The sequence below is a fragment of the Mugil cephalus genome, chromosome 11 (assembly GCF_022458985.1).
Source record: "Mugil cephalus isolate CIBA_MC_2020 chromosome 11, CIBA_Mcephalus_1.1, whole genome shotgun sequence".
Lineage (NCBI taxonomy): Eukaryota > Metazoa > Chordata > Actinopteri > Mugiliformes > Mugilidae > Mugil > Mugil cephalus.
In genome coordinates this window covers 19,398,008-19,422,993 of record NC_061780.1, presented here as the reverse complement: position 1 = coordinate 19,422,993, position 24,986 = coordinate 19,398,008, and the positions used below count along the sequence as shown (strand labels likewise).

General features: G+C 41.2%; 1 protein-coding gene across 12 annotated transcripts in view; it reads right to left on the bottom strand.

The window, feature by feature from the left end:
* Window positions 1-1,499: 1,499 nt before the first annotated feature.
* The window catches only part of snap91a (synaptosome associated protein 91a), a 43,401-nt gene continuing 19,914 nt past the window's right edge, over window positions 1,500-24,986 (bottom strand). The window contains exons 4-29 of one of the 12 annotated variants that reach the window (XM_047599495.1): window positions 24,193-24,295; window positions 23,584-23,677; window positions 22,876-22,987; window positions 22,414-22,520; window positions 21,797-21,838; window positions 18,087-18,148; window positions 17,909-17,917; window positions 16,944-16,956; window positions 16,588-16,745; window positions 16,382-16,476; window positions 14,996-15,010; window positions 14,513-14,737; window positions 13,075-13,152; window positions 11,115-11,369; window positions 9,506-9,589; window positions 9,122-9,190; window positions 8,676-8,774; window positions 7,832-7,903; window positions 6,762-6,986; window positions 5,085-5,267; window positions 4,958-4,976; window positions 4,613-4,700; window positions 4,379-4,474; window positions 4,100-4,225; window positions 3,885-3,973; window positions 1,500-3,517 (exon numbers count right to left, since the gene is read on the bottom strand). In XM_047599495.1, the coding sequence (XP_047455451.1) occupies window positions 3,893-3,973; window positions 4,100-4,225; window positions 4,379-4,474; window positions 4,613-4,700; window positions 4,958-4,976; window positions 5,085-5,267; window positions 6,762-6,986; window positions 7,832-7,903; window positions 8,676-8,774; window positions 9,122-9,190; window positions 9,506-9,589; window positions 11,115-11,369; window positions 13,075-13,152; window positions 14,513-14,737; window positions 14,996-15,010; window positions 16,382-16,476; window positions 16,588-16,745; window positions 16,944-16,956; window positions 17,909-17,917; window positions 18,087-18,148; window positions 21,797-21,838; window positions 22,414-22,520; window positions 22,876-22,987; window positions 23,584-23,677; window positions 24,193-24,295 (2,510 nt within the window). In that variant the 3' untranslated portion in view covers window positions 1,500-3,517; window positions 3,885-3,892. Of the gene's footprint in view, window positions 3,518-3,884; window positions 3,974-4,099; window positions 4,226-4,378; window positions 4,475-4,612; window positions 4,701-4,957; window positions 4,977-5,084; window positions 5,283-6,761; window positions 6,987-7,831; window positions 7,904-8,675; window positions 8,775-9,121; window positions 9,191-9,505; window positions 9,590-11,114; window positions 11,370-13,074; window positions 13,153-14,512; window positions 14,738-14,995; window positions 15,011-16,381; window positions 16,477-16,587; window positions 16,746-16,943; window positions 16,957-17,908; window positions 17,918-18,086; window positions 18,149-21,796; window positions 21,839-22,413; window positions 22,521-22,875; window positions 22,988-23,583; window positions 23,678-24,192; window positions 24,296-24,986 lie in introns of all 12 variants that reach the window. The other 11 variants (XM_047599491.1, XM_047599492.1, XM_047599496.1 and 8 more) reach the window with 11 other exon arrangements.

Below are 24,986 nucleotides of genomic sequence, written 5' to 3'. Positions count from 1 at the left end.
GTGCGTGTTTGTGTGTGTGTGTGATGATGCAGATTTGACAACCGCTGGTAGTTGCTGTACCACTTTAAATAGCTTTAGCTCAGCAAGTCAACAGTAATTCATCAAACCTCTACACTGGAGTAATCTGTAAGGAAATGTAGCAATATTCCAGCAAAACTGCATACTTCTTTACTTACTAATACTTTCAATATTTAACCAATATGACCAAGCCCCAACCCTATATTTTCACATCTTTAAATCCACAAAATAAGAATTTAGCCGAATAGCAGAGCGTCTTATAGGAAAAGAAGACCCCGAGGATCTGCAGGTACCTTTTGTGTTGTTATTGACGTTATATCAATAAAACTGAACTGAATTTAATTGAATTATATTAAGCTCAGCCTAATGCAAAAATATGTTGGATTCATGTTAATGTGCGTTTAAAGAAATTAAAAAAATATATATATGAAAAAATGTTTAATCACCCAAAGATTTTGCGACCCCCACCCCCCCACCTGCAGTACCTACCCTGCATGCACCAACAGATGAATTTAAAAAGAGAGTTATTTGGACAAAATAACCAAATAAGACCGGTGAGATTATCATCCCAACTCTTTTCAGGTAGGTTGGATATATACTTAAGTTCGGGGTTTATTTGCATACTTCTGAAAACCTACAGCTATTAACAGTGCCAGTGGATGATGTGAGGTCTCAGTAGGACAGTGGTCTAAGCACACAAGCAAATCCACCGAGAAAACAGCAGACATGACTTCTGCATGGAAGCGACAATGGACAACACCTACGAGAAGTTCTTTCTGCTAAGGGGCAGTGCTAGCATCACATGCCAAAGGTGTACTTGCTTTTTCCAATATATATGTATTTTTTTTAAAAAAAACAAGCATTTATTTCATTAAAAAAGAGACAAAAAGCCAATAGGTGAGACTCTGCAGCTGAGTGGTCGTCTTCAACGAGGCCCTTTATATTCAGTCTTGTCAGGTGTGGCTGGTTAAGGTGATTAAGCACGAGCCAAAGACACTTGCACAATCACTGCAAGGCCAGTAGTGGTGCATAGCGACACAACTATTAATATTTTAATCAAATAAATACTTGAAAAAAGGTTAACTTTATTTGGGTGCGCTGATCAAGTTTAACACATTTGTACCCTTTTAATGCCGGTGATGAGCAACTGTTGACTAAATTTAAAAGGTCACAATATGTCAGTGTTGAGCTTGTTTCTACTTAATTTACTAGACGCTGAGCCTTACACCCAGTGGACACAGCACCGTCTCGTTTCTGATTATTTAGAGTCACAACTAATCGACTAATGCAGATTTCTATAAAGAGATCCTCTACAAGACAGGGGCCAGAGCACAAGGCAAGAATTTCACAACCTGGATTGTTCATTGTGCTCCAGATGTTAAGATTAATTGCTTAGCAGTGGAAATATTGTGTACTCTTTATGAAGTGGAACAGAAGTTAAAGCAGACGTGTCGGCCGTTTTGAAGAAAAGAAGGGCAGTATAATCCGTCATTGAATTTATTGCATCTCAAAAGGGCTTACATGCACTGGGGAGGGCCATCGTAAATAAAATAAATTTACAACTAAAGAAAAATACAATTTTAATAATTCAGTCATGGAAAATGTTAATAATCTCCCATTATTTTCTCAGAGTCAGATGTGATTTTTCTCTCAACCAATCCACTAAAATGACAACACACACCGAGTAAGCTTTAGCACTGGAGAGGGGGCCGGCGTTAGACTCTCCAAATCCATGTCAACACTTAGATCACACCGATTCCACTGCATGTCAGCAGGAGCAGAAGTGCTTTGTGTAAAGAGGCGTGTCGGGGAGGGGGAGGGGGGACAAGTTCATGGCCAGGAGGTTCGGCTCCCGTGTGGCCACATACATCTATACAGATGTTCCACTAACAATTGGCCGTTGGTCGGCAATGATCAAACGAAGTCAAGCACCATGTTCAGACAGAAATCAGATCTGGATCTTGTTAAATGTCACAATCCGTCTCTTTAGATTAGCGTTTGTGCAACAGCAGCGGAAACGTAGTCATAAACTGTAGTATGTGCGTTAAAGGTACTCTGTGGAGTTTTTCTACAGGTAGTAGCGCTAAGGAGCAATCATTTTATATCCTTTGTAAACAATGCAGGTTTTGATAGATCATTTTAAGCATTTATAGCATTGGGTAGGTGTCAGTGTCATACCGCGCTCTTTGGTAAGTAATATTGACTGTAAACAGGCTTTTTTTTTTTACTTCACAGTGTACCTTTAATCTGTTCACAACTCTGCCTTCAAAGACTGGATTTTTTAAGTCACGATGAAAAATGAAAAGAAGCGTTCTTTAAGTCTTAAAGGTTTAATTCCAAACAGGATTTAAACCAGACATAAGATCGTTTTAATTTGACTTGTCTGAACATAGAGTTTGGTATGGCAGTCTTATCAAACACACAATAACTATTCGGACCTGGTCACAGTTAAAATGAAAGCACAGAATCATCAACTGTTATACTGAAGGAAAGCTTAAATTCACCTTTTTTTTGTTTGTTTTCTGTGGAAGGACGTTGTAAGATATGTTATTTTACTAGCAATGCCAGCACGCATCGACAGCAGTCTGAGGATTCTTCTAAAACAAACAGAACACATACTGTAAATAACATAGAACAAAAAGACAACATAGAAAAGTAAGCCACAAGTTAAAAAAAAAACAAAAAAAACAAGAACAAAAAAAGGCTCACCACTTGCTGGTCTGGACTGACTCAGAGGCCCATAGAAGTTGTTCCTAATATACAGTATATTAATCATATAGCCACAGTCATATTGTTTCCAAATACTTTCAAATCATGACGGGAAATAGAAGGATACTCACACGACTTCGTACAATTTCATGTCTGGTTCACATTTATATTTCTCTTCCACAGACATACAGAATAGAGACGTAATCCTCGCCAGAGAAATCTATGTACATCAGAGAGGACCTTTTTTTTGTAAACAACACGCAACATGTTTCTCCAAAAACTTTAGAGGAGGAGGAGGAGGAGGAGGGAGGGGATTTATTTATCACTCCTGCCCAATCGGAGTGGCACAAAGAAGAGCCCCTCCCCCTTTGCGAGGAGGCGGAGACAAACATGGGTGGTGGGTGGAGCTTAGGACACCAAAGCACAGCCATCATTCAACTCAGAACAAGAAAGAAATCTAAACACATACGCCTTCATTTTCTCACCTACTATTCTGGACTTTTTTTTGTGTGTGTGATTTTGTTTAAACAAAAGATAAGTACATCGACAAAAGCACACGCTTGTATTTATTCATATCTTTTTTTTTTTTCCATTTTTAATTTTCGATATAATCCGCTATGGTTCACTTTCACAGTTTGTGCTACGACGTCACGCGGGAAAAGGGGCAGGGCGTGGAGGGCGGGGCGGAGAAAAGAGGCTCTTGTAAGGTAGCTGAATGTCGCCGGCGTCCTGAGATGTTGACAGGCGCCAGGTAAAAAGTGAGAGGGCTCTGATCCAGAGAGGAAAGCAGCTGCAAGACAGGGAATGAAGAGCGTTTCAGCAGAGGAGCAATGCTCTTGTAGGAGAGCTTAAGGCTGGCAAACGGTGAGTATGTTTTACTCGTTTTCAATGAATACTGGTCAGGCAGAGTGGTGACGAAGGTAAATGAGAAGCTCAACCACTTTGTTCATGCCCCAACAGGTTTAAGTTTTTACAATTCCTTTCCAATACCCAATGAAATTTAAACTTTTGCATCACTGAAATAGGAGCTAGTTACCAGATGTATGTGGCATCAAAGAAGATGTAGACTATGCTTAGATTATCTGTTATTGTTACTCACTCTATTGGAATTCTCTGTTATTTACAACAAAGTAGCTGTGTTTGATCTGAGCACAGACCTGGGGCGTTATAAGAAGTCCTTGAGGTCGAGATCTGCCAGAGGGTCCTTAGGCTTCTTGGGGCTCTGGCTTGCAGGTCCTGGAGAGATCTAAGAAAACAGGAACCACAGACCTTCATAAATTGACCATATATACAGTATATATATATATATATATTTCATAATTCAGTAATAGTAGAAATTATATCGTCTTGTATGTGTGTGTGGTGTTTTTACCGGGGCTCCTGGGGCAGCGGCTCCGGGTGCAGCTCCTACCACCCCAGTGAAGGGAGGTCTCATCATGGGCTGCCCCATCATAGGCTGTCCGATCAGGGGTTGCATCATAGGAGCGCCTGCAGGTGGCTGGGAAGAGAAAATAAATCAGACGTCAGGATAATCAGTTAGTCACAAAAGATATAAAAAGTAGAAATGCAAGCTGTGTGAAACCCATTGGCGACTGCTATGAGATTCATAGTTCCTTAGTAAATATGTAATGTTGAATGAAAGAAGGCTCACCATGCCAAATCCAGGCTGTGCACTCATTGGTGGCACCATGGCTGCACCAGGTGGACCTGCTACTGGTGCTCCTGGAGCTCCAGGGGCAGCACCGGCCTAAGCAGACAAAAAGAAGTAAAGTCACCAGCACAACTATAAGGTTTGTTCACACATGACACATCGAGAAATGAGACTTCTGCAGACAGAACCAGAGGCCAGAGTGTGATCTCAAGATTGAGTTTGTGTTATTCTTACCATGGGGGCTGGCGTACCCCAGCTTGTGGGGGCGACCTGTGGCATCCAGTTGGCCCCTCCAGTCAACTTCTTTTCACTCTGCGGGTCCCTAGAGGAGGTCAAACACAGGATACAGCTCTAGCTCTGTTCAGATAAGGTCAGTCTGGTCTCGCTCTGTTTAAGTTAGAGGTCTTCAGTGGTTACAAGTAACAAACGGCCCGAATGACCAAGCTTTGTGAAACCAGAAAACCAAATAACTAGATCACTCCCTCAAGAATTGAATAACATTTTGTCATAGTTTTATATATTAGTCTAAACCCACACAAGCATCACACGTTCACAGGATTCATTTCAACACACACTTACTTTTTCTTTACTCCAAGGTCTGAAAAGGAGAAACAAAAAAGAATAAGTGAACTTTATCTTAACTACTTAAGCGGTTATACTTAAATGAAAAAAAAATTAAAAATAGATAGAGCTCCAAATCAGCTACCTCCAATCAGGTTGGCCAGCGATGAGTCCAGATCTCCTCCGATGGTTTTGGCGGGAGGGGGGGTGGCAGGCAGAGCGCCTGCAATGCCTCCCGGTGCGACAGGAGTGCCCATGCTTCCAGCTGTGCTTCCAGCAGTGCTGCCCCCGGTGCTCTGGGGCGTTACGGCAGGCATCAACAAGTCGCCTAATCCACCAAACACTTTTGGGATGGAGTGGCAGTGGCGGGACATCAGAAAAAAACAACATGGATTACAAACCTGTAAATTCCTAATCCCACTGACAGACAGAGGACAGATGTGAGAGCAGACGGTTTGGTGAGGGGGGGCAATCCAGCTGTGACAGCAACGGGAGTCAGCTGTGCATCGCATGCTCAACGTCACACTGTACCGGGGGTGTAGTGGAGCATTCAAAGGGACGTAACTACAGCAACTGCGCTCACTTCAGCAGTTGGTTTACAGCGTCACATCGCAGGAAATAAAAACCTGTCTGAGACTAGACACAGCTTTTGAACCAGGTGTCATCAAGACCAAAGGTTTACCCCCTTTTCATTTCCTATGTTGCTGAATGCTTGTGCAAGTCAGTGCCTACACAATAATAATTATGTAAACTCTAATATTGGGATCGGTACTGGCAGTAGTTGGACTTTGTAGTAGTTGGACTTTTTTCTTTCTTTCTATGTCTCCAGCACTTTTTGCAAAATATTTCAGCCTCTTCGATTTACTACACCAACCAACAGATCCATACAACCAGCTATTTCAGCTGCCAGCTATACTGACCTTACCTTTGGCTAACATACTTACACTTTACATCCAGTTTTTTGCTACTTTTCAGTGCACAATACACTATTTTCAGTATTATTTCAGCTTTTTTTGTCAGCTAGATGCACTGTTCTGCTGTCTTCCCACACAACTGCAGGAAGTCATTGAAATAAGTGCCTTTAGGCCTTGATGGCATGTGGTTCTAAAGGATCAAGGGCAAATAGAGATGCGCTGTGTGAACGTCAGGTCCCATGCAGGCGGCGCGCAGGGATATTTTTGCAACATGCGAATTAGGAATGTCCTTTGAAGACGCAGAGGGGGAGAGTCGTCCAAACTGCACATGCTGCAATCTACTTGCGGGGTTGAACTCACCAATTACAGATTAGAAGAAGCAAGCAATGACCCAGCAGAGTGGAAGAGCGAGGGGGATGGTGGGAGGGGAGGAAGCCGAAGAGAAATGGTGTAGAAAGAAAGAAAGAAAGAAAGAAAGAAAGAAAGAAAGAAAGAAAGAAAGATGTTTCACACAGGGCGGGGGTGATGTGAGCAGGAGGTGAAGAAAGCACAGCAATTGTGAAAATGCAAGAAATAAAGAAGAAGACAGTGAGAAAGAGAATAAAAATCATTGCAATAGAAGCGGCAGTGCTTAGGTGGAGAGCGGTCAGCAGGAACGACAGTTTCATGTCTGGTGGACGGTGAGCGCAGCACATGTCAGTGTCTCATTCATGCAGCAGTCAAGCTGTCAGCAGGAAACGATAACCATGGCTGAGATAGCATGTTTTAATAAAGCAGACCAGATTAATGCACTGCAAGCACAGGACCTATGTCAATATGGCCACAGTACTTTATAAAAGCCTCACATTTCACAAAACACGACAGTGAAACATAACTTCAAGGAAGTGAAAACGTTAAGAACCACTCACTTGAAGCATCAAAGCCACCAGAGGGCGCCAGTGTGGTAGATTCTGGTGCTGTAGCTGGTACTAATGGGGCTGCTGCCACTGCAGCTGGTACCGGTGGTGTTGGGGAAGGAAGCGAGGCCAGAGCATCAAGGCCCGACTCCAAGAGGTCGTTCTGCAGAGAAGCTGGAGCCAAGGCTGGAGCCAGAGCAGGGGCTACGGCAGGAGTAAGGGTGGGTGACATCAGGCCTGGTGGAAATGACAGACAGGACTGTAAATAATAGTCTCACGTCGTAGAAAAACATCAGTGAAAAATGAGCAGATGTCACGAGAGGACAGGTCAAAAGCAGTTTTATATTTTGGTTACTCCTCCTCCTGGGCATCACCAAACATTAGAAACATAGAGAACTGTAAGTGAGTATAATAGGGAAAATTACACAACCAGTTTCAACACTAGATGTTATTACAAATAATTTGACATTATTACAGACATCCGTACTGGGGCATACAGCAGTGGAACATATGATAGACACCACATAGTTTACCAGAATCAACAATAATATAATTAGTTTTCAGTCTTTCAAATCTGACTGGCAACACCAGGCCTAATCTTTATCTTATTTCATTGTAATTTTATTACATTGTCGTGAGCCGTATGCAACGAAATTTCGTTCTGTATACACCCTGTGCATACAAAATGACAATAAAGTTAGTCTAACTCTAAGCCTAAGTCTATCTACAGTTCATCTCAAAATGGCTTCAGTGTTATTTATGCGCTATTGCAAACAAACTTCATCAGCTATTCAGCGGAAACAGAAATGAGATGGGTATGACATCATCAAGAGATTGTAGTGGACAGGCATTTTTTAATGAGTCCTGAGCTGCTTTGGCCCTGCTGTGTAATTAATTCAACCAGTCCGGCCAAGTTTGTGTAATTATTAATCTGACAAATGCACTTTTATCCTTACTTACTGCATATTTCCATCAGCCATTCACCAAGGTAAAAAGTCTTTGCCAGACAGTTACAGATATTCAGATGTTCTAATTTGACTGTTACTTAAATAAAACACAGAAGACAGCCAGAGGAGTCTTACCTCCCAGCAGATCGTCTCCGGGTCCTCCAGGAGCAGAGCTTGGTTTTTCCTCCACAGGAGCACTGAAGGAGTCTACAGTTTCCCACAAGGCAGCGTGGAGGGCAGAAAGAAGTAAGAGGTCAGCCACACACTGAGACGTGGTGAGGGTAGGAGACACGTTTGTCTAATTAAATACAAAAGTATGACTTAAGAGGGCAAATTAAGAGTCAAATAATTTTACAGCTACACGGAAAATGACACTCGTGTAAGTGAAAAGGGGAAAGGAGGATTTCAGATTAACTAATTACTGACCATTTCAGTGTATCAGTGCTAAGTACAGTCTCATCTATCTAGTACCTCTCTAACTTCTGTTAAACTGCTAGAAGTTATTTTTGCACTCACGCCTAAAATCTAACAAACTGTTCTAATACAAACATTCATATGTGAACTTACTGTGAAAACGGAGGAATGATGAAAACAAACGAACATTTAATTATACGGTGCACAAAAGGACGACGTTGACAGTAACCGGCAAGAGATGAGACAATGTTGGAATATTAAGACAAATGACAACCAAGTTAGTCATGAGAACCTTTAGCTATGATACCAATGAAAGCAGCTTCAATAACGTACGGTTAGCTAAAGAAGAAAGGTTTGTTTTCAGAGCGGGTGGTAGGTTGATAGTTACTCTGTGTTAACAGGATATGATGGTGCTGTTATGAAGACGTGTTAACAGGTGAGGGATGCGTGCGTAAACACAATGTCACAATCTGTGAGGTGAGAAAACTGGGCTGAAGTGTGCTTGGCCTCACAGCTCCGATGAATCCCTATTACATGTGTGTTTGAGTGCTTTGAGGTACAGTACCCAACAGGTCAATGACCGGCTCTGGCTCTGCTTTAGGTGGAGACGAGGCTTCTGGTGCAAGAGCAGGAGCTGGAGCGGGAGCCGGAGTCGAATACGAATCTGGGTAACAAACACAAAGACCAGAAGGAGATTTAATTATAGAACCTTCTTTTCTCAGTGACCGCTTCATTTCCAAGGAGAGAGTGCTCTACTTATTATACTGTCTGCGCTAAAGAGCTAAAGCAGACATGCAGAGGAGAGAGCAGGAAGAGGAAGCAAGCATCCCTGCATCTTAACTGCGCGTCCACCTCCTTGAAGTGTGCGCCATTTGGAAGCGGAAGTCTGCCCTGCAACCAAAGTGCACGCAGGCCGCAGTACCATGCAGAAACTTGCCTGGCCGCACCCCTCATAAAAAAAAAAGCAAGGGAAACAGTGATGCAGTTAAAAGGTAAAGCAGCTTAACTCACCTGTAACGATGTCTCCAACCGGAGCAGGCTCGGGCAAAGGAGAGGGCCCGCGCGAGACAGCAGGAAGGTCTAATTTACCAAACGCAAGCCAGAGGCAGAATACGAGAAAGAAGAAAAAGCGTGGAGGTGGGGAGCAAAAAAAAAAAAAAAAAAAAAAAAAAAGCATTAGCGTGGCAGGTGGAAAAACAAAGCCTAGATAGAAAGCAGCCACAACTACGGTCCAGTACTTGACGAGTGAGTGTTGCATGCACAGTTCTCATACCACTATGGGGGACAAACCAAGATGTGTAGAAAAAAACACAGACGACAGAGGAGTGGACACATGGAAACCAGAGGAGATAAAGAGGAGCCACACACAAGAGAAATGGATATCGACTCCTGTACCTGCACCAAAAAGGTCTACGCTAGGAGTGGTAGCAGCTTTGGATTCTGTGGTAGGGCTTTGCTCAGGCATAGAATCAAACATATCTAAGAACAAGGACACACAATCATATGTACATTCAGATTTCAAGTCCAGTGCAAACAGAAGGATGAGTTCAGTAGAGAGATGAGGGGGAAGAATAGAGAGAGCAGATATTTCGATCATTAAATGGGTAAGTCTCTATTCAGTGCAATGCAATATCAGACGGTGCAAAAGTTAAAGGGGAACATTGCTACGTTTCCGCATGAGGATAAAATGACGTATTTCTAAAAATTTCTAGTTGTCAAATCCGCCATGTGAAATTGAAGCATGTGGATGTGCTTCAATGTACTAAGTTAATAATACTAGAATTTAAGAGTTCTCTTTACTTAAAATAAAACTAAAGCTAAACTAAAGGTTTTGACACATGGTATAAACTTCTCACAGAGCTCAACACAGGAAAGAAACTGAGGATGAAGAATAATGTAAATGGTATAGGTTTTTTTCTCTTAATACTGAGTTCATAAGTGATTTACAGCATAGGGTCTTCAACAGGGGTCAGTGATCCCTATGGGGTTCGTGGAGGTACTGCAGGGGGACTCACAAAATCTTTGGTTGATTAGACATTTTTTGTACATTTTTTAATTTCCCCCCGCAAATTTAAATTTCTTTAAATACACATTAACATGAATCCAACATATTTTAGTGAAGGGATAAGGGATAGTTTAATATTTAATCCAAATTATAATAATAATGAGTATTTATAAATAGCACTAGGCCAAGTTTAATATAGAACACAGAATAATAGGTAAGGGCCATGTTGTCGGGTTGTCCAGTAAGTACTGGATGAACTGATAACTATCTGAACCAAATTCCTCGGCTATCCAATGGTCAACATCCTCTGAGCATCACAAATATCAGTCTAGTTCATCACAACATTTTGGACTGACCAACCACTGACAAACTGTGCATTTTATTTTCTTTATATAAATTATTGAAATCCACCTACAGGAGTTCATGCAAGAGGAAACTGCATTATAGCAACATTCCCTTTTAACTCAAGTGCGTAAGCTAAAATAAAGCATTCTCAGCTGCCAGTATCTAAAACACTGGTCACAAGCAGGAGAAGAAAACCAAGTTTCTTCCCTCCAAGTTTGGCAGACTGTTAGTATTAGGTTGATAATCAAAACAATTTGAGCCAACTCTGCTGATAAAAAGAGAGAAACATCCGTTTATGTCCCTCGATATCGATGGATTTTGGTGCCCAGACAACTAGTAATTAGTGGATTGAATTTAACATTGGCCTTTACTGTGTGCCTAAAATGTAACGATTACAAATGACAGAGTAGGCCAAAATGCTTGATTAATTGTAAGTGATCCGTAATTGAAGGAAAGGTGGAAAATAAAAAACAAAAACAAATCTGTAATGTAGGGGCTGGGCAAGTTACTATCGTTGTCACTATCATCACTATCAGTAGCAGGAGCAACACAGTCATCATCTATATCAGAGCATTCATCATCATCATCATCATCATCATTGTCATAATGCAGGCCAATGCAGTGAGAGGTATAATGAGAGCGAGAGGACTTTACCACCAAAGATATCTAGAGTCGGAGCAGCTGCAGACTCTGTGGTGGTGGTGTCGGTGGTGGTTGTGGTAGTAGTGGTGGTGGTGGAAGAAGGGGTTGGGGCAGCGGGGGCAGCGATGGGGGCGATGATGGTCGGCGCCTCGCTAGAGGTTGGAGGGGTGACTGCGGTGGCGGCGGCCCCCGTGTCGGTGGGCCTCATTGCAAAGAGGTCCAGCCCTGGAGCAATGTCCGCGCTCCCCTCAGTTGTGGCAAAGGGGTCTTCAGGAAGAGCAGCATGAGGGTGGTGTTGAAGGGTTAGAGGGGGGGTATGATTAGAGAAAAGGGGAAGGGAGGGGTGGTGGATGAATTGGGGAGGGGGAGGTTGGTAAGGGTTTGTTAAAACAACAAACACTGTAAAAAGCATTTTTTTTGTGTGTCTCTAAGCTCCAAGTCAGGGTTAGGTTCAGTGAAAGTCAATCAAGCACACAGTCACTCATTAACCTCAGCACTGCATCCACAAGGTGCAACAGACAATGGAAAACAATCCTTCATTTATTCATTAAGTAATCACTACAGTTCAATAATTTGTTTTACAAGAGAACCCAAATCATCCATGTGTCCCCGAAACGCTGTGTAACAATTAAGAAAAAAGCAGTGACATGTTATGAACAAGGAGCTTGTACCTAATGAAAGAGATTAAATGGCTTCTTTTTAACTCTACCGGCCTCATAATGAGTCCTAAGAGACACATCTTTCCCTTAGGGAGCAGAAAATCACTTAACAATTCAAACTTTAAGTTTTGCCTTTGAGTTTTCATCAGGCATGTCAAATAATGCGGTAAACAAACATTACTTTATCGTTGGGTGACTTGTTAAAAAGCGGTCTGAGCTAATTAGAAATATATGAAATATTTTATTCAATAAAAAAATTACATATAGTGTGTAAACCTTTTTGAGTAACTAAACTTGAGACTGGGAGGTTATACTGAATGCTGAGGTCTGCATGCTAACAGGCTCCTCATATTTAGCTTTACATTAGCTTGATGTGTGGCGTGGCATGTGTGGATGTTACCAAATTCACCATCTTGCTTTAGCCTGTTAGCATGCTAATACTAGCGAATCATCCAAAAATACAAAGAACAAGTTAAGTTGCAGGATGTTCTAAGTTATGTAGGCATGTGACTGCAAAACAAAATATTTTTAACCCAACGATGGAAGAAAGTCACCAAACTCAGTATGAATCAACTTCTGGTGAAGGATTGGGGATGTACTCCGGGAGACACATGTATAATTTAAGCACCTAAATGTCAGCTGCTGGGAAAAAAACAAAAAAAACAAAACAGTGTGAAAATCTTTAAAAACCTAGTGATTCCTTTTGACATTGTTAAGTTAGAAGGCAAAGTGTGGCACAGGATAAAGTTAATGTGAAAGCCCTTTAAATGAATGCAAACATGCAACTGTTTCTGTTACTGCTGTGGTTAGTACACAATATGTACACAAAATGTGCAGGGTTAGGGTTCATTTGATCTGCACAAACATTTGTGATAAACTATTGTTCTGCTATGTGGACAATTTCAGCCCAGACAACTGAATGGAGTTAACGAACAAAATTAAATAAAAAAATTAAAAAAAAACTTGATAAGTATAATTATCACAACCTGGTATTATCCAGGTTTGTCGCATCAAAATAAATGGTATACATTTCTGGTGTCACAGTGTATCAGCTGAATTGCTTTTTACTACAGGACTTTCTGGGTGAATATTAGAAGGATAAGAGTAGTAAAATGAAGGAGGAGAGGGTCCATGACTGGGGCATTAGAGCGGGATTTGGGATGAGACAGTAGGCCCCCGAGGGCGTGTTTGTTCTACTGTCTATGGAAGCAGAAGCAGCTGTAATACAATAAAAGCAACGGCCCTCGCACTCACGCACAATCGTACATCCACGCACGCAGTTGCACGAAAAGCAGTTTTTTTTTGTCACCCACCAGATCCACCAAACGCATCAGCGGCAGGGCCCGCGGCCACGGCGGCAGGACCGTCTCCTGGGGAAGGTGCAAAGGCATCTAGGGTATTGCAGACGAAAACAGCGGGAACGCAAACGCAAAACATAACACCCGGGCCGACACACCGACAGACACATGGATGTACGGAACAGAAGATGAATGAAAAGATGAAAAACGGACAGGAAACAAAGATGAGAGGTCAGCATTAGGAAAAAGCAGAGAATACAAGAAATATGCAGCCCGGTTACTGATTAATGACTAATTGCATCATCAGTGTCATTGGTCACAGTAGAAGTTTTTTTTTTGCGGGGCTGCATAATGCTGCATTCGGAGAGTGCACTACCTGTGTAGGCTTGTGAAATGAGGCAAGTTGTCACAAGTTACTTGTACTCTGTGACAAGAGGGGGGAGGGGAGGGGGTGGGGGGGTGTCAGGGTCAAGGATGGGCAACCTTAATTTCTGTAGACACTGAAATGTTACGGCTCATGTTAGTATTAAAACGCCAGATTCAGCTATTTGTCATCTTGACATATTTATGAAACTGTTAGTAAGCGATTAGAAACAAAATCGCTAACGGGTGATAAACAGACAAGCGGAAAGCAACAAATCCCAAAAAATACGTGTCACAATAGCAGACTGATTACATTCCAGTGGGGCCACTGAGGTGCACCTGTTATTAAACCACCACGGCGCACTGATGAATGTTTAAAACGCATTCATGCCGGGGCCCACGAGGAATGCGCAGCCTTGGACAAATCCGGTGAAAAGCGAGTACCGCACTGCGCTGCATCATATTTTTGGGATGTGCCACAAACGATAAACGCTGTGAACCTGTGCCCGATGAAAAAACACGGCGTGGTGTGAAGGCTGGTTATTATGTCAGCACATTGGTGTTCACATCAGGTACGAAGCAGGAATAAAAACATTCTGAGTCACAGCAATAAGCACCTGACTTCCAACAGCTCTTAGAGCCGCTATTTCCATTATCGATATATGTCTAACCAAATGAAAATGTTTGTTTTATTATTATTTTTTTTTAATCAGATGTTTAGCTCTGTGACTCAAATGTGGTGCTTATGAATTAGAGGCCCCTGGGTTTATGGTATCTTCTTAAATTAGTAATGTTATTCAGGTTCTTTAATACGTTTCCACGTAGCATAAAAAATGCAGGACTGGGATCACATTATTTTAAATCTTTAGACATATATTTACATGTAATCTGATAGGACCAAAGCCTATATATTATGAGATTATAGCATTATTATTTTATATAATAGTGGGTGCAACAGTGAAATCTATCCATAAACTTTATAAAATTCTATCAGTACATGACGAAATGACAATGAGGCCTGTTGCAGACAAGCAGGCGTGCCGCCATGCTGCGTACTCCGGTCTGCATCCAACCCTCCGCTCAGACTGACCTCCGAAAAGGTCGATTTCTGCGGCTGAGGTGGTGGCGGGAGCAGAGATGGGCAGCGAGGTGGGTGCCGGAGCTGCAGCGGGGGCAGCGGCGGCAGGCGTCGGCGCGGCAGCCACGGGGGCAGCAGCGGCGGCAGCGGCGGTGGCAGTGGATGCAGCGTCAGCATCGACAGACTCTCCGTCTGCCAGGAGAGCTTCAGAGGCTCCATCGGTAGCAGCTGGAGTTGCTATGCGGATGAACCCCGTGAACCACACACCACGACCCAGTCAAGTCCCCCCGGAAGAGATAGTAGGAGAGAAAAAAAAAGTGAATAGGAGCGAGACGGTAGTGTTGAAGTGACTGAAAGTGAAAAGGTTCAGGCTTGGTGTGAGGCAAGAAATTAGCAGGGAGGTAAAAGAAGATCTGTACAACCAAAGGGTGACAGACAGAGAACTTCAGCTGGGAAACAAAGTTGGACAGTTATTGCTGTCAGGGGAGTACTCACCTTCAGCTAAGAGATCTGCAAAAAAAAAAAAAAAAACAACAGAAAAAAAGCGAGGTCAGAGGCAATGAATGACTTCATCTGAACGCTGCCAACATCTCACAGAACGAGCCAGAGTAGAAGTGATGGACCAGTCTTAAAGCAGACAGAGTCAAAGGGTCCTTAATGTAATTGAGACTTTGAAAAGGCTCCAGTTAAACCTGTTCAAGTTATCAGAGATGACGGTGGAAAGACAGCTGAGCAGCTTTGAACTGTAAGAGCAGAAGCTACCAACTCTTACTGAGCTTTTCATTCATTTCACTGCGGTGTCGGAAACAAATCGCAGTCTCTGCCCTAGGCTGGCCCACTTGAATTTGATGGAATGTCACTGTCTTTTTATTTTGTGCCAGTACATTAAGTTAAGGTCATTCAGTATCTCTTTTTGGCATCAGTGCAAATTGACCGTTCACATAAGCCCAGCGCACTGATTGGTCCGTCACGGCTGAGCAGCCATAAATTGGGGCAGCGAGTCTGTCGGCTTTTGGGTTTTTCCTTACGCAAAAGAGGTGTACATCAGGCCGTGAGAGAGTCTGTATTTAAAATCTTTGGAGGCTCTGTCTAACATAAGCTGCATGTCCAGCTAATTAGCTTACAGTCCTGACTATGTGTTACTTCAGAAGAAGAGAAGAATATTATTAACTAACTAGGGTTAAAGGTTAATGCAGAACACATAATCACTTCATATTCATGACTAGAACATCTGCTCTGTAGTCTTTCTGAAGAAATAGGTAATTTATACTGACTAATAAATAGAGTAAAAACTATTTGAATATGAAAGTATGAGTATATGTCTCTACTAAAGTGTTTCCCATAAGGCCTAAGTTGTAAGAGTAGAGCTCACGAGTTGAGGGACTGCGGATAGATTAGATGTATGTGTAAAACATTTTGCATGATATTATATGTGTAATATGTGCAACAATTCATTAACTTTTTACTTAAGGCCATTTTTATAAAAGTATGAGCAAGCTGGAAACATTCAAAACAAATTATAGTCGTTATTAGTCACCATTAATTTTTATGTAGTCATATATTCTGATTTGTGTTTTACAACAATATGACATTGTAATATTAAGATATTATACTAATATTATAAGGTGGAGTCTTCAAATAAGCAGAGCGTGATTTTTTGCTTCTCCCTGCACTGTTTCATTATTTTTTTTGTAACATTTCATGTGTATTTTAAAATTTGTTCAAAATAATAAAAAAAAAAGTAGCTACCACTATAAAAATTTACCAGAGGCTGTAACTGTAATTAAAAAGAAGGATCTGCCACTATTATCACTGCACACTGTACATGTGCAGCATGAGAAATAAAAGCACGAGAGGCTTCGAGCCACCAAAAGCACTCACCTCCCCATCCAGTGATGGAGGAAGTAGCTGCAGCGCCCCCTGCTGATGAAGAGGACATGGGGTCTAGATCCAACAGGAACCCGTCATCAAGGGCACTGAGCGCAGAACGTGAGCAGAGAGAGAGAGGGTGTGTCGACAGAGTATTTCAAACACTGACGCAGCACTTTTCAAAGGCTTGGCAATACTGTGGAGTGACTCTCTCTTACTTGCTGGCAGCGGCGGGCGCTGGTGCGGTGGGGGTGACAGAAGGTGGAGGGGGTTTGGCAGGAGGCCCCGGACGAGCGGGGGCAGTGGGCTTGGGGGGCGCAGCAGCAGCAGCAGCAGCCGGAGCTGGAGCCGCCGTGGTGTTGTTGGCTGTTGCCTCCTGTCATAGAGAGAAGGCGACTTGTAGATGTAAGTTATGTAAGCTGATGTGATTTAACAGAAATCAGTGAATCACTATCTCCCTGCAGTAGTGACTGTTAAGGATGAGCCACCGACGATATTTTTCCAGTATGAACACATAGAAATAAAGGCTACTGTTATTACCATGAAATTATGATTATCACGAAACAAGGCTTACCTTAGTTGGTGACCTGCAAAAATAATGACAGAACACGAGTTAGAGAGGTAAATGGCAATATGACACTTAATGTCTTCAAATGAGATGGGAGGCAAAGTGAGGAAGTATCACTTTACGTTTTCAACCACGCAGCATTTTAAAGTACTTCCATCACGTAAATATCAATCACAATTAATGGATCCAGGCCGCGCTGCTGAGTAAGCATATCTTGGCACCAGCTCCCAATCAACAAAGCCTTTTTTCTTTTCTCTTCTTGTCAACATTGCAGACAGAAGCTGAGTGCTAAATGTTTCTGAATGTTAGGCATTTAAAGCTTTGTAAAATACAGGGCTGGCCGTACAGCGGGGTGATAATACGATGAGATGTGAGCCAAAGGGCCGACGCACCAAACCGACAGAAATAAACTCCAGGGCAGCATAGGGCCGCTAGTGGTGGAAGTCTGTATGTGTCATTCAAAAAGGAGTGGGACTATTAGCTTGGAGGCTATGAGCTACTGTCATAGAGAGCTGACGTGTTGCAAATCAGTTGGTCTGCCGATGATCATGAAAATATTTGCAAATTGGAAATCTCAGACAAACCACAATATGAACTTTGTGTGTCGTTTCATTTACTTTCTTTTCTCACACTAAGCAGCCAGTCACAGATCATCAATGCACTGACAGGGTCAAAAAGTCGCTAATAGGGGTACGACTAACGCCAGCTCTTTGATGGCCCGACACTAGAAGAAGGGCGCCAGTCGGTTTTGTGCGTTGCAAAGGAAAGTTAGTTAAAATTATTCTGGGTGAAAATGATTATTCAGAACTGCATTTTAAACAGAACTATTCTACACAAAACACATGTCAGGGATGGTTTAAATGCAGTTCTATAGAATAAGTGAGAACTTTAACCTAAATTAGAAAAAATGAAATAAAAAAATGGTAACACAACATTTACAAGGCCCATTCTCATTGCCAGAGAATACTCACTTATCCTCCCTGAGTTGTGTAAAGACAAGAGAAAATGACATGTTAGGGTAGGATGACAGGATTATACAAGATGTCAGTGCTCATATAAGTCCCAGAATGAGAAGTAAACCTATGTTTAAAATAATAATAATAATGATAATAATAATGCTATTAAACCATTAAGAAACACATCACTTACGGCTTCTTCCCCTCCAGAGTGTTGAGGTGGGTCTCCAGGGACTCCAGAAGACTTTCCGGGGCCTGAAGTAAAAGATAAAGAAAACAAAGATGCTACTACAACCCCAGCTCATACAGTCAGAGACAATGTGTAAAGAACACTGTGAAGCAGAAAAAAGAAATGACAGATTTATCCGACTGCTTTGCATTTAGGTTGAGTGACTTTAGACTTTGTACAGTAACCACACACAGTTCATGGTGCTGTAATGGAAAGGCCAGTTTATTTCCCTATTTCCCTACATGATGCTCTGATACCTAACTGTCTTCATTGTGCAAGTATATATTTTTTTCTCAGCCATCTAATCAGCACTGATGCTTGGAAGTCTCACTCTGTTCTCGTTTTTTTGTTATTCATCTCTGCATGCACTGTTACAAAGTTAACTTCAGTCTGACTCATTGCTTAAATTATGATTGGAATTAGAACCCCTGAGGTACTGTCATCCCAACTCTTCATTAAATCTTTTGAGACTGAGAGAAATACACATTACGGAGTGAAAATTACCTCCAGCCCCGACTTTTGCCACATCTTGTGAATTATTTCATATTAATTTCAACACAATACAACAAAGTCTAAAATCTGCACAGGAGTTTCTTTTCTGTTCTTGTTTTGTGAAACAAGTTGATCCAGAAATAGGCCCGAAGATGAAATTCAATAAAAGGGCTTCGGTTGTTGTTACGGTTGGTTTACACTGACCATGCCTTAACTTTATGTCCAGTGAAAGAAAAAGGAAACCATCAAGGGAATAAGTCAGGATACAGAAGCAACAAAAAAAAAAAAAAAAACAAGTTTCATTTTCATGCTAATTCAGAGAAAACCGTTCTAGGCGGCAACGTTGCAAAGCAGCATGCTCAACCAGATCACTTCCCAACATGCAATAAAGCGAGATTCAGCAGGCTTTCCCAACAGAAGCCAAAGCTAATTCAGCGAAGTTGCTAATTAACTTTGCTTAATTCTCTGCTCAATTTCTTATATCCATCCATTTAAAGCTGCCTTTTCTATTATCCTTAATACTTAAGACTGACAAAGCAGTTGGGCTGATAACAATTTGTCTCCCCATTGGGAGGGATGAATGGACCATTAATCATTCTGGGACACCAAAGCATCTGTCCTCACCAAAGAGGGCGGAGTACAAAGAGGGTCAAGAAGTACAAAGAGGGCTGTTCTGCAGGCAAAGAACCAAAACTGTCATCGCTGCCAGTTATTTCTGCATCTACACGCTTCTAAGAAACACCACGCATGTGTCGAAGAGTGATGACATTACTGCAGAGCTGCAAAATCAGTTCAGTGGTAAAATTAGTCTGTCTTGTTTGCTCTCCTGTAATTTCTTGTGGAAGGGATGAGAGCAGAAATTGGCAATGCACTCTGGCTTAAGACATCTAGGAAACGGATAGAGTTTCATCTCCTGTAGATGCTAATAAAATTTTATCAGCCTTAACGTATCTCATATTTAAAGACGGGAGCTTGATAAATCTGAGGGTTGGCTCGTGAAGATGAATCGTTACAGCAATTTATCCCAGAGTTATTGTTGTCTAAACACTGCTGCACACTGACTGGTGAGGAAAATAGGGACATATTTCAAGTAGAGTCATTGATCTTCTATTCACGTACGGTTTATGATTCATTTTATATGACTCATTTTGAGAATTTTCAACACTTTTTCACGGAAACCAAATCAGAAATTGTTGCGGTACGAACTAAAGGCCACTGGAGAGAGTGCATTTTTATGAGCTCTGTAACCCAGGATCATTCACTTGTTTTTCTTGTGTCACAACGGAAGCAAAGATTACAGAACGCCAGGATGTAATGTCGCTGCAAGACAGTTGAAGCTTCAAGAAGCCATTTGATTCTCTGTTGTAATCTTATATATCTTTCATGTAAAAATGAGCACTGAAACTCCCAACTGAGTGCAGTAAGTTTAAACGCCCTGTGTATCACACCCACGGGAGCCAGGAAGCAATCTATGAAGCAATGTGTGTCTCCTTTTATTGTCTGCAAGTCTGTGTAAAACCTGGTATAAGAGATGTAACAAGATTCCAAGAATTAGCATTAGCATATAAACACTAGGAAGGTGTCAAAAATATACTTAATACTTAACATTTCTCAGTTACGTGACAACGGTCAACCTGTTGTACGTGGTGATGTGTTTGTGCAGCATTGCATTTAAATCCTGAGTGGGGAAGAGTTAAAATATACAGAAAAATATGTATTTTTTTATGATTTCCATGTTTTATGCAAAATAAAAGGAGATGTTTATCTTTCCAATATAATTCCAGAGGCTCTGTTTCACATGGTTATATAACGCAAACCCAAATTGCAATGCCCCTAAATGCTCATTTACATTTACATTACACTCTTCCTCTTCCACAGCTTAAGATATGTTACAGAATATGTGATTCTTGGACCAAACAGTGCTATATAGCTGCTTCCTTCTGTTTATTATCTTCATTCTTAGCTTTAAATCAAGCTGCTAAAAATAAATCAAGTGTTAAAAACTGTGGTTCCTCAAATAGCCCCAGGAGGCTGGCTCCAAAAGTGAGCCAATCCCAGTATTCCTCCATGTTAAGATGTTTTCAGCCTGGTACAAAATCAGCTTTTGGATATTTAACTGTTCATACCTCTTTGAAATATAAAGGTTCGACAAACCATTGGAAAAAAAAAGGGCTGACACAAGCAACTGTCCTGTGGATTTATGAATTTGACCAGAAGTCTCAAAACCTCAACATCAAACCTCTATCTTCAGAAGTTGTACACTTGCCATGTTGTGCATATTGTTTTTGGCTACTAGCTCTACAGCAACCTAACAAGCTTCCATTTAATCACACGTTACAGCATGCTTTGTCATGCAAGTCATCCATGTTGCCAAGTCTGAAAGGACCTTAGCTAAAGTTTCCACAACATAACAGAGTTTAAAACCCTGTGACTGATTCAGGAACCAACATGAAATATTTCTCATTATGGGAATCAGATATGTTGGTCAGTGAACTATAAATCAGGAATCAGAATAGTTTCCCAAAACGTTGTGTGACTCTGTGGCTGTCATGGAAACTCCGCAGCACAATCTGACAATCTACTGTGCCTTCATCCAGTTGTTGAACTAAAACAGTGTTTAGCTCAGAGTCTTAGCAGCAGAAAATCAGCCGCCCGGTTTGCAGCAATGCTCGGCATGTCACAGCTTTCGGTTCTTCTAGTCACTTCATCCCAGTTCATCAGAGCGTCTGGTGTCTTTCCGCTGGGTGTGCACTCACTGTGCAGTGTGCTTCAATTCAGTGCACTCAAAAAGAGTTGACCTTCCCTAAGCTGCTTGCTTCCAAAAAAGCTAGCTCTGTGCACTACTCACTACTCACACTCTCAGCCTGAATGATCAATCTGCATCTCTGGAAGTGAAAAGAAAAAGGGGGGCACAGGGACTGTCAATCGCCAAAGAACCACCGGTCATTTGTTGCGTGGAGGACCTCTCTGAGAATGTCTGATCGTAATCAGACATCCAACGATTCCGGTGGACACAGCAGGACAAAAATTATAGGGTCGCTTTAAACATTCATACTACATGCAAAACTATCAGAAAGAAAACACCGCTGACATGCTATGTTAGTATGTAGCTTAAAAATATAACAAATCCAATAAAAATCATTTGAAAAAGAATAGAGACGTGGAATCTGCAGCATTCTTACCTGAGTGAGCTCTGGTATGTCATTTTTGTCTATTCCCACTTGCTGTAAAAAGAAAAGGAGTGACAAGTTAGATAACAGTTACAAGTTAGCTAGTTAGCGGCTAATTTGCAACACCAGTCCTGTCCAGACCAGTTTTTAAAATGCGTCCTGAGGGATCTGATGACAAGTGGGCTAAGCAATAACTAAGCAATAACTTGAAAATATCAGTAGGCTACGTGTAATTAAGTCATGAAAAACGTTTATTTATGAGAAGTAGCCACATGGAGCTAAATTATCTATTTCCTTAATAATGTCTGTCATCTTTATTTACATTTATGAACCAAGATTTATCTTTTACTAATGTTAACTGCGCAGTAGGGGCAGCTGATACTCTGCATAGGGAAGGTGTTCAAGTTATAACTGCAGCGTTGTGCTGGTCTCTTCACTAATATTGAGTTGAAGATAAAGAAATAAAAACATGTACTTTTAGCGAGTGAGACCAACTTTACAGCTTAATCAAGGTTCTTAATTTCTATCATATCCTCACGTCTGAGACACATTTTAGTGCCAGGTGTCAACACAAGTACATGGAGCTGGAGCAGTTCACCAGGTCAGAACAGGGCCACTGTGCATGTTACCTCAGCAATTTTGAAGAACTCAGAGACCCGAGTCATTCGTGTAAGAAATCTCTTGTAGATCTCGAGCCCATCTTTACACTGGCTCCTCTTCATCTGGAAAAATTTTTCTGGACACAAGAAGTTGTGACAGTCAAACAATAACTCTTACCTAGCATATAATGTTTTTGCCGATAAAGAGCGACTTACCTTCTATGTGATCCCACTTACAAATATTGCCCATGAAGCTATAACCTAGTATAACCTATTTCTCGTGATATAATTTTAAAAGTTCCTTTCCACAGCAGGAACAAAATGATTTATAGACACTTAGGGAGATACTTGCTGGATTTTTTTTGTCATGATATCCATTTATCACAATGGAAGATTTAAATAGTAACATCTGCTGTATCCATTAAAGGTACATTAAATACTGGGACCGATCCTGATAAAAGGAGAGATTTATTTTTATTTTATTTTTTTTACCTAGCAGGTTGATGATACCATCATTGTAGCAGGCATATAACTTTATCAGATCTTTGAAGAGCAGGAGGAAGCAGGCATTAATCACTCCATTGTTCAGCTCCTGTGGATGCACCTGAGGACACAAACATTTTGAATGGGTCAAAGATGCTGAAGGACAAGTTTTGGATTCCTCAAATAAAAAGAATTACGACACAGGAGCAAAACACCCTCACAACTGGATGGTCCTATCTTCATGTTTGACTATAAGGGTGTTCTTATTGCCATAAAACATATACATACATTGACATATATGTTTATTCTTGCATATTCAGACAGAATTGTATTTCCCTTTTTATACATTATTCTAGTGAAGCATTTAATATTAGATAGTGACTTAATAATGTTGCACATTTTTGATTACATCAGTCAACTCTTCAGTGTTTTAAGAGAAAATCTAGCCTTTTATGAGCAAACCCTTTCACACTCAGCAGAGTGGAATAATATGCAAATGTATACATGGCTGCCCATCACTAACCTCAGTCCTCTGAGTATGGTCTTACAGTTATGACGAAAGTGGCTGTGACATGTTATGTCATCACCACAACATGTCTTCATTGAAGATAAAGTTTAGTCAAATCCAATAAGCTCTTCTATTGACTGAGAGTGTCCCGCAGCGAATTCAGTAACCTTGCAACAAGACACTGTTGCCGATTAGCGGGTGTCACTCACCTCAAAATCCAGCAGTGCGTCGATCTGGCTCTGCAGGATGGGCATTCCTTTCAGCAGCTTCTCCACTGACATGGTCCTCATCACTCCCTCAGCTCTGAGACGCAGCGATACAGAACGAAATTGAAATTGCAAGAAATGAGCAGCAGAAGTGCTCTCAGACATTTAAAACATGGGGGAATTAATGACTGTGAATCGGATGGTCTACTAACCACTGTAATGGATCCAGCCTCTGCACCTGTCACACACACATAGTATCCACCACCATCTCTATTCTGTCCTTATTCCTTATTCTATAGTCTCTGTTTTTTGTCAGATTATGTTGCCAGCGGGACCTTGTGCCTGCCAGCTACAAAGAGATGTTCACTGTGAGCATGAGTAATAATCCTCTCTGTATTCATCTCCGCATTCAGTACACACAAGCAAAACCAGGCTTTTGGCCTAAGGGTGGTTAACTAATGCATGAATGAGAGCCCTGCGTTATTCTGACGGATGTGAACCATGTTTTCTGGTCCTGGCTAAACTAATTAGGCATAAAAAAATGTCAAAAATCAATCAATAATTACACTGGAATAATTATTTATTTCATTCGGATAAAGGAAGAAATTATACCCTTTCTTTACTCTGCCAAAGTCGAAGGACATCTGTCTGTAGGCAAAGGCTTTCTCGTTGAGATAGCGGCTGTAGCGTCTGATAAATGTGGACATGTCGTAGCCTGAGGACATATATGGGTTGAAACACATCAGCAGACTGTTACAAAAACACAAGATGTAAAATCAATATGTTACAAAGCTTGCATGTTCCACTTGTGACATACATATAAATCTAACGTCTCATTGTTTGTATGCTAAATATGTGGTTAAGAGAAGTAGGATTAGTTTCTCATCAAAATTGGACTGAAAGTTTCTACTGTAAATAATGATAATGATAATAATCATAACTGAAATAATAATAGGTTGCCGTTTTACAAGGCAAAGCTAGCGTTCTCCCATGCTTCCAGTTATGCTAAATTAAGTTAACTACATGGCTGTAGCTGATATCAATCTTCTTCTGACACTCATATATGTATTCTAAATATGTATATATATTGCTAAAACCATAAAGAGAAATTTTTATTTTGTTAAAAAGCCAGACTAGCTGTTTTTAGTGTGTACAATTATGCAGAGCTAAACAACTAAGCTAATATATTAACCTAAACATGAGAAGTTAGCATAAAGACGGTAGAAATGTGAAATAGCATGACCATTTGCAAAGATTAAATAATACTAATGGTAGTAAAGTAAGAAAAAGGCTAGGCTAGCTGTTCATGCTTCCAATTAAGCTAAGCTACATAATATAGTTTAGCTATGAGACATTAGAATAAAAACAGGAAACATGTGGAATAGCATAACCCTTTCTAAAGATTA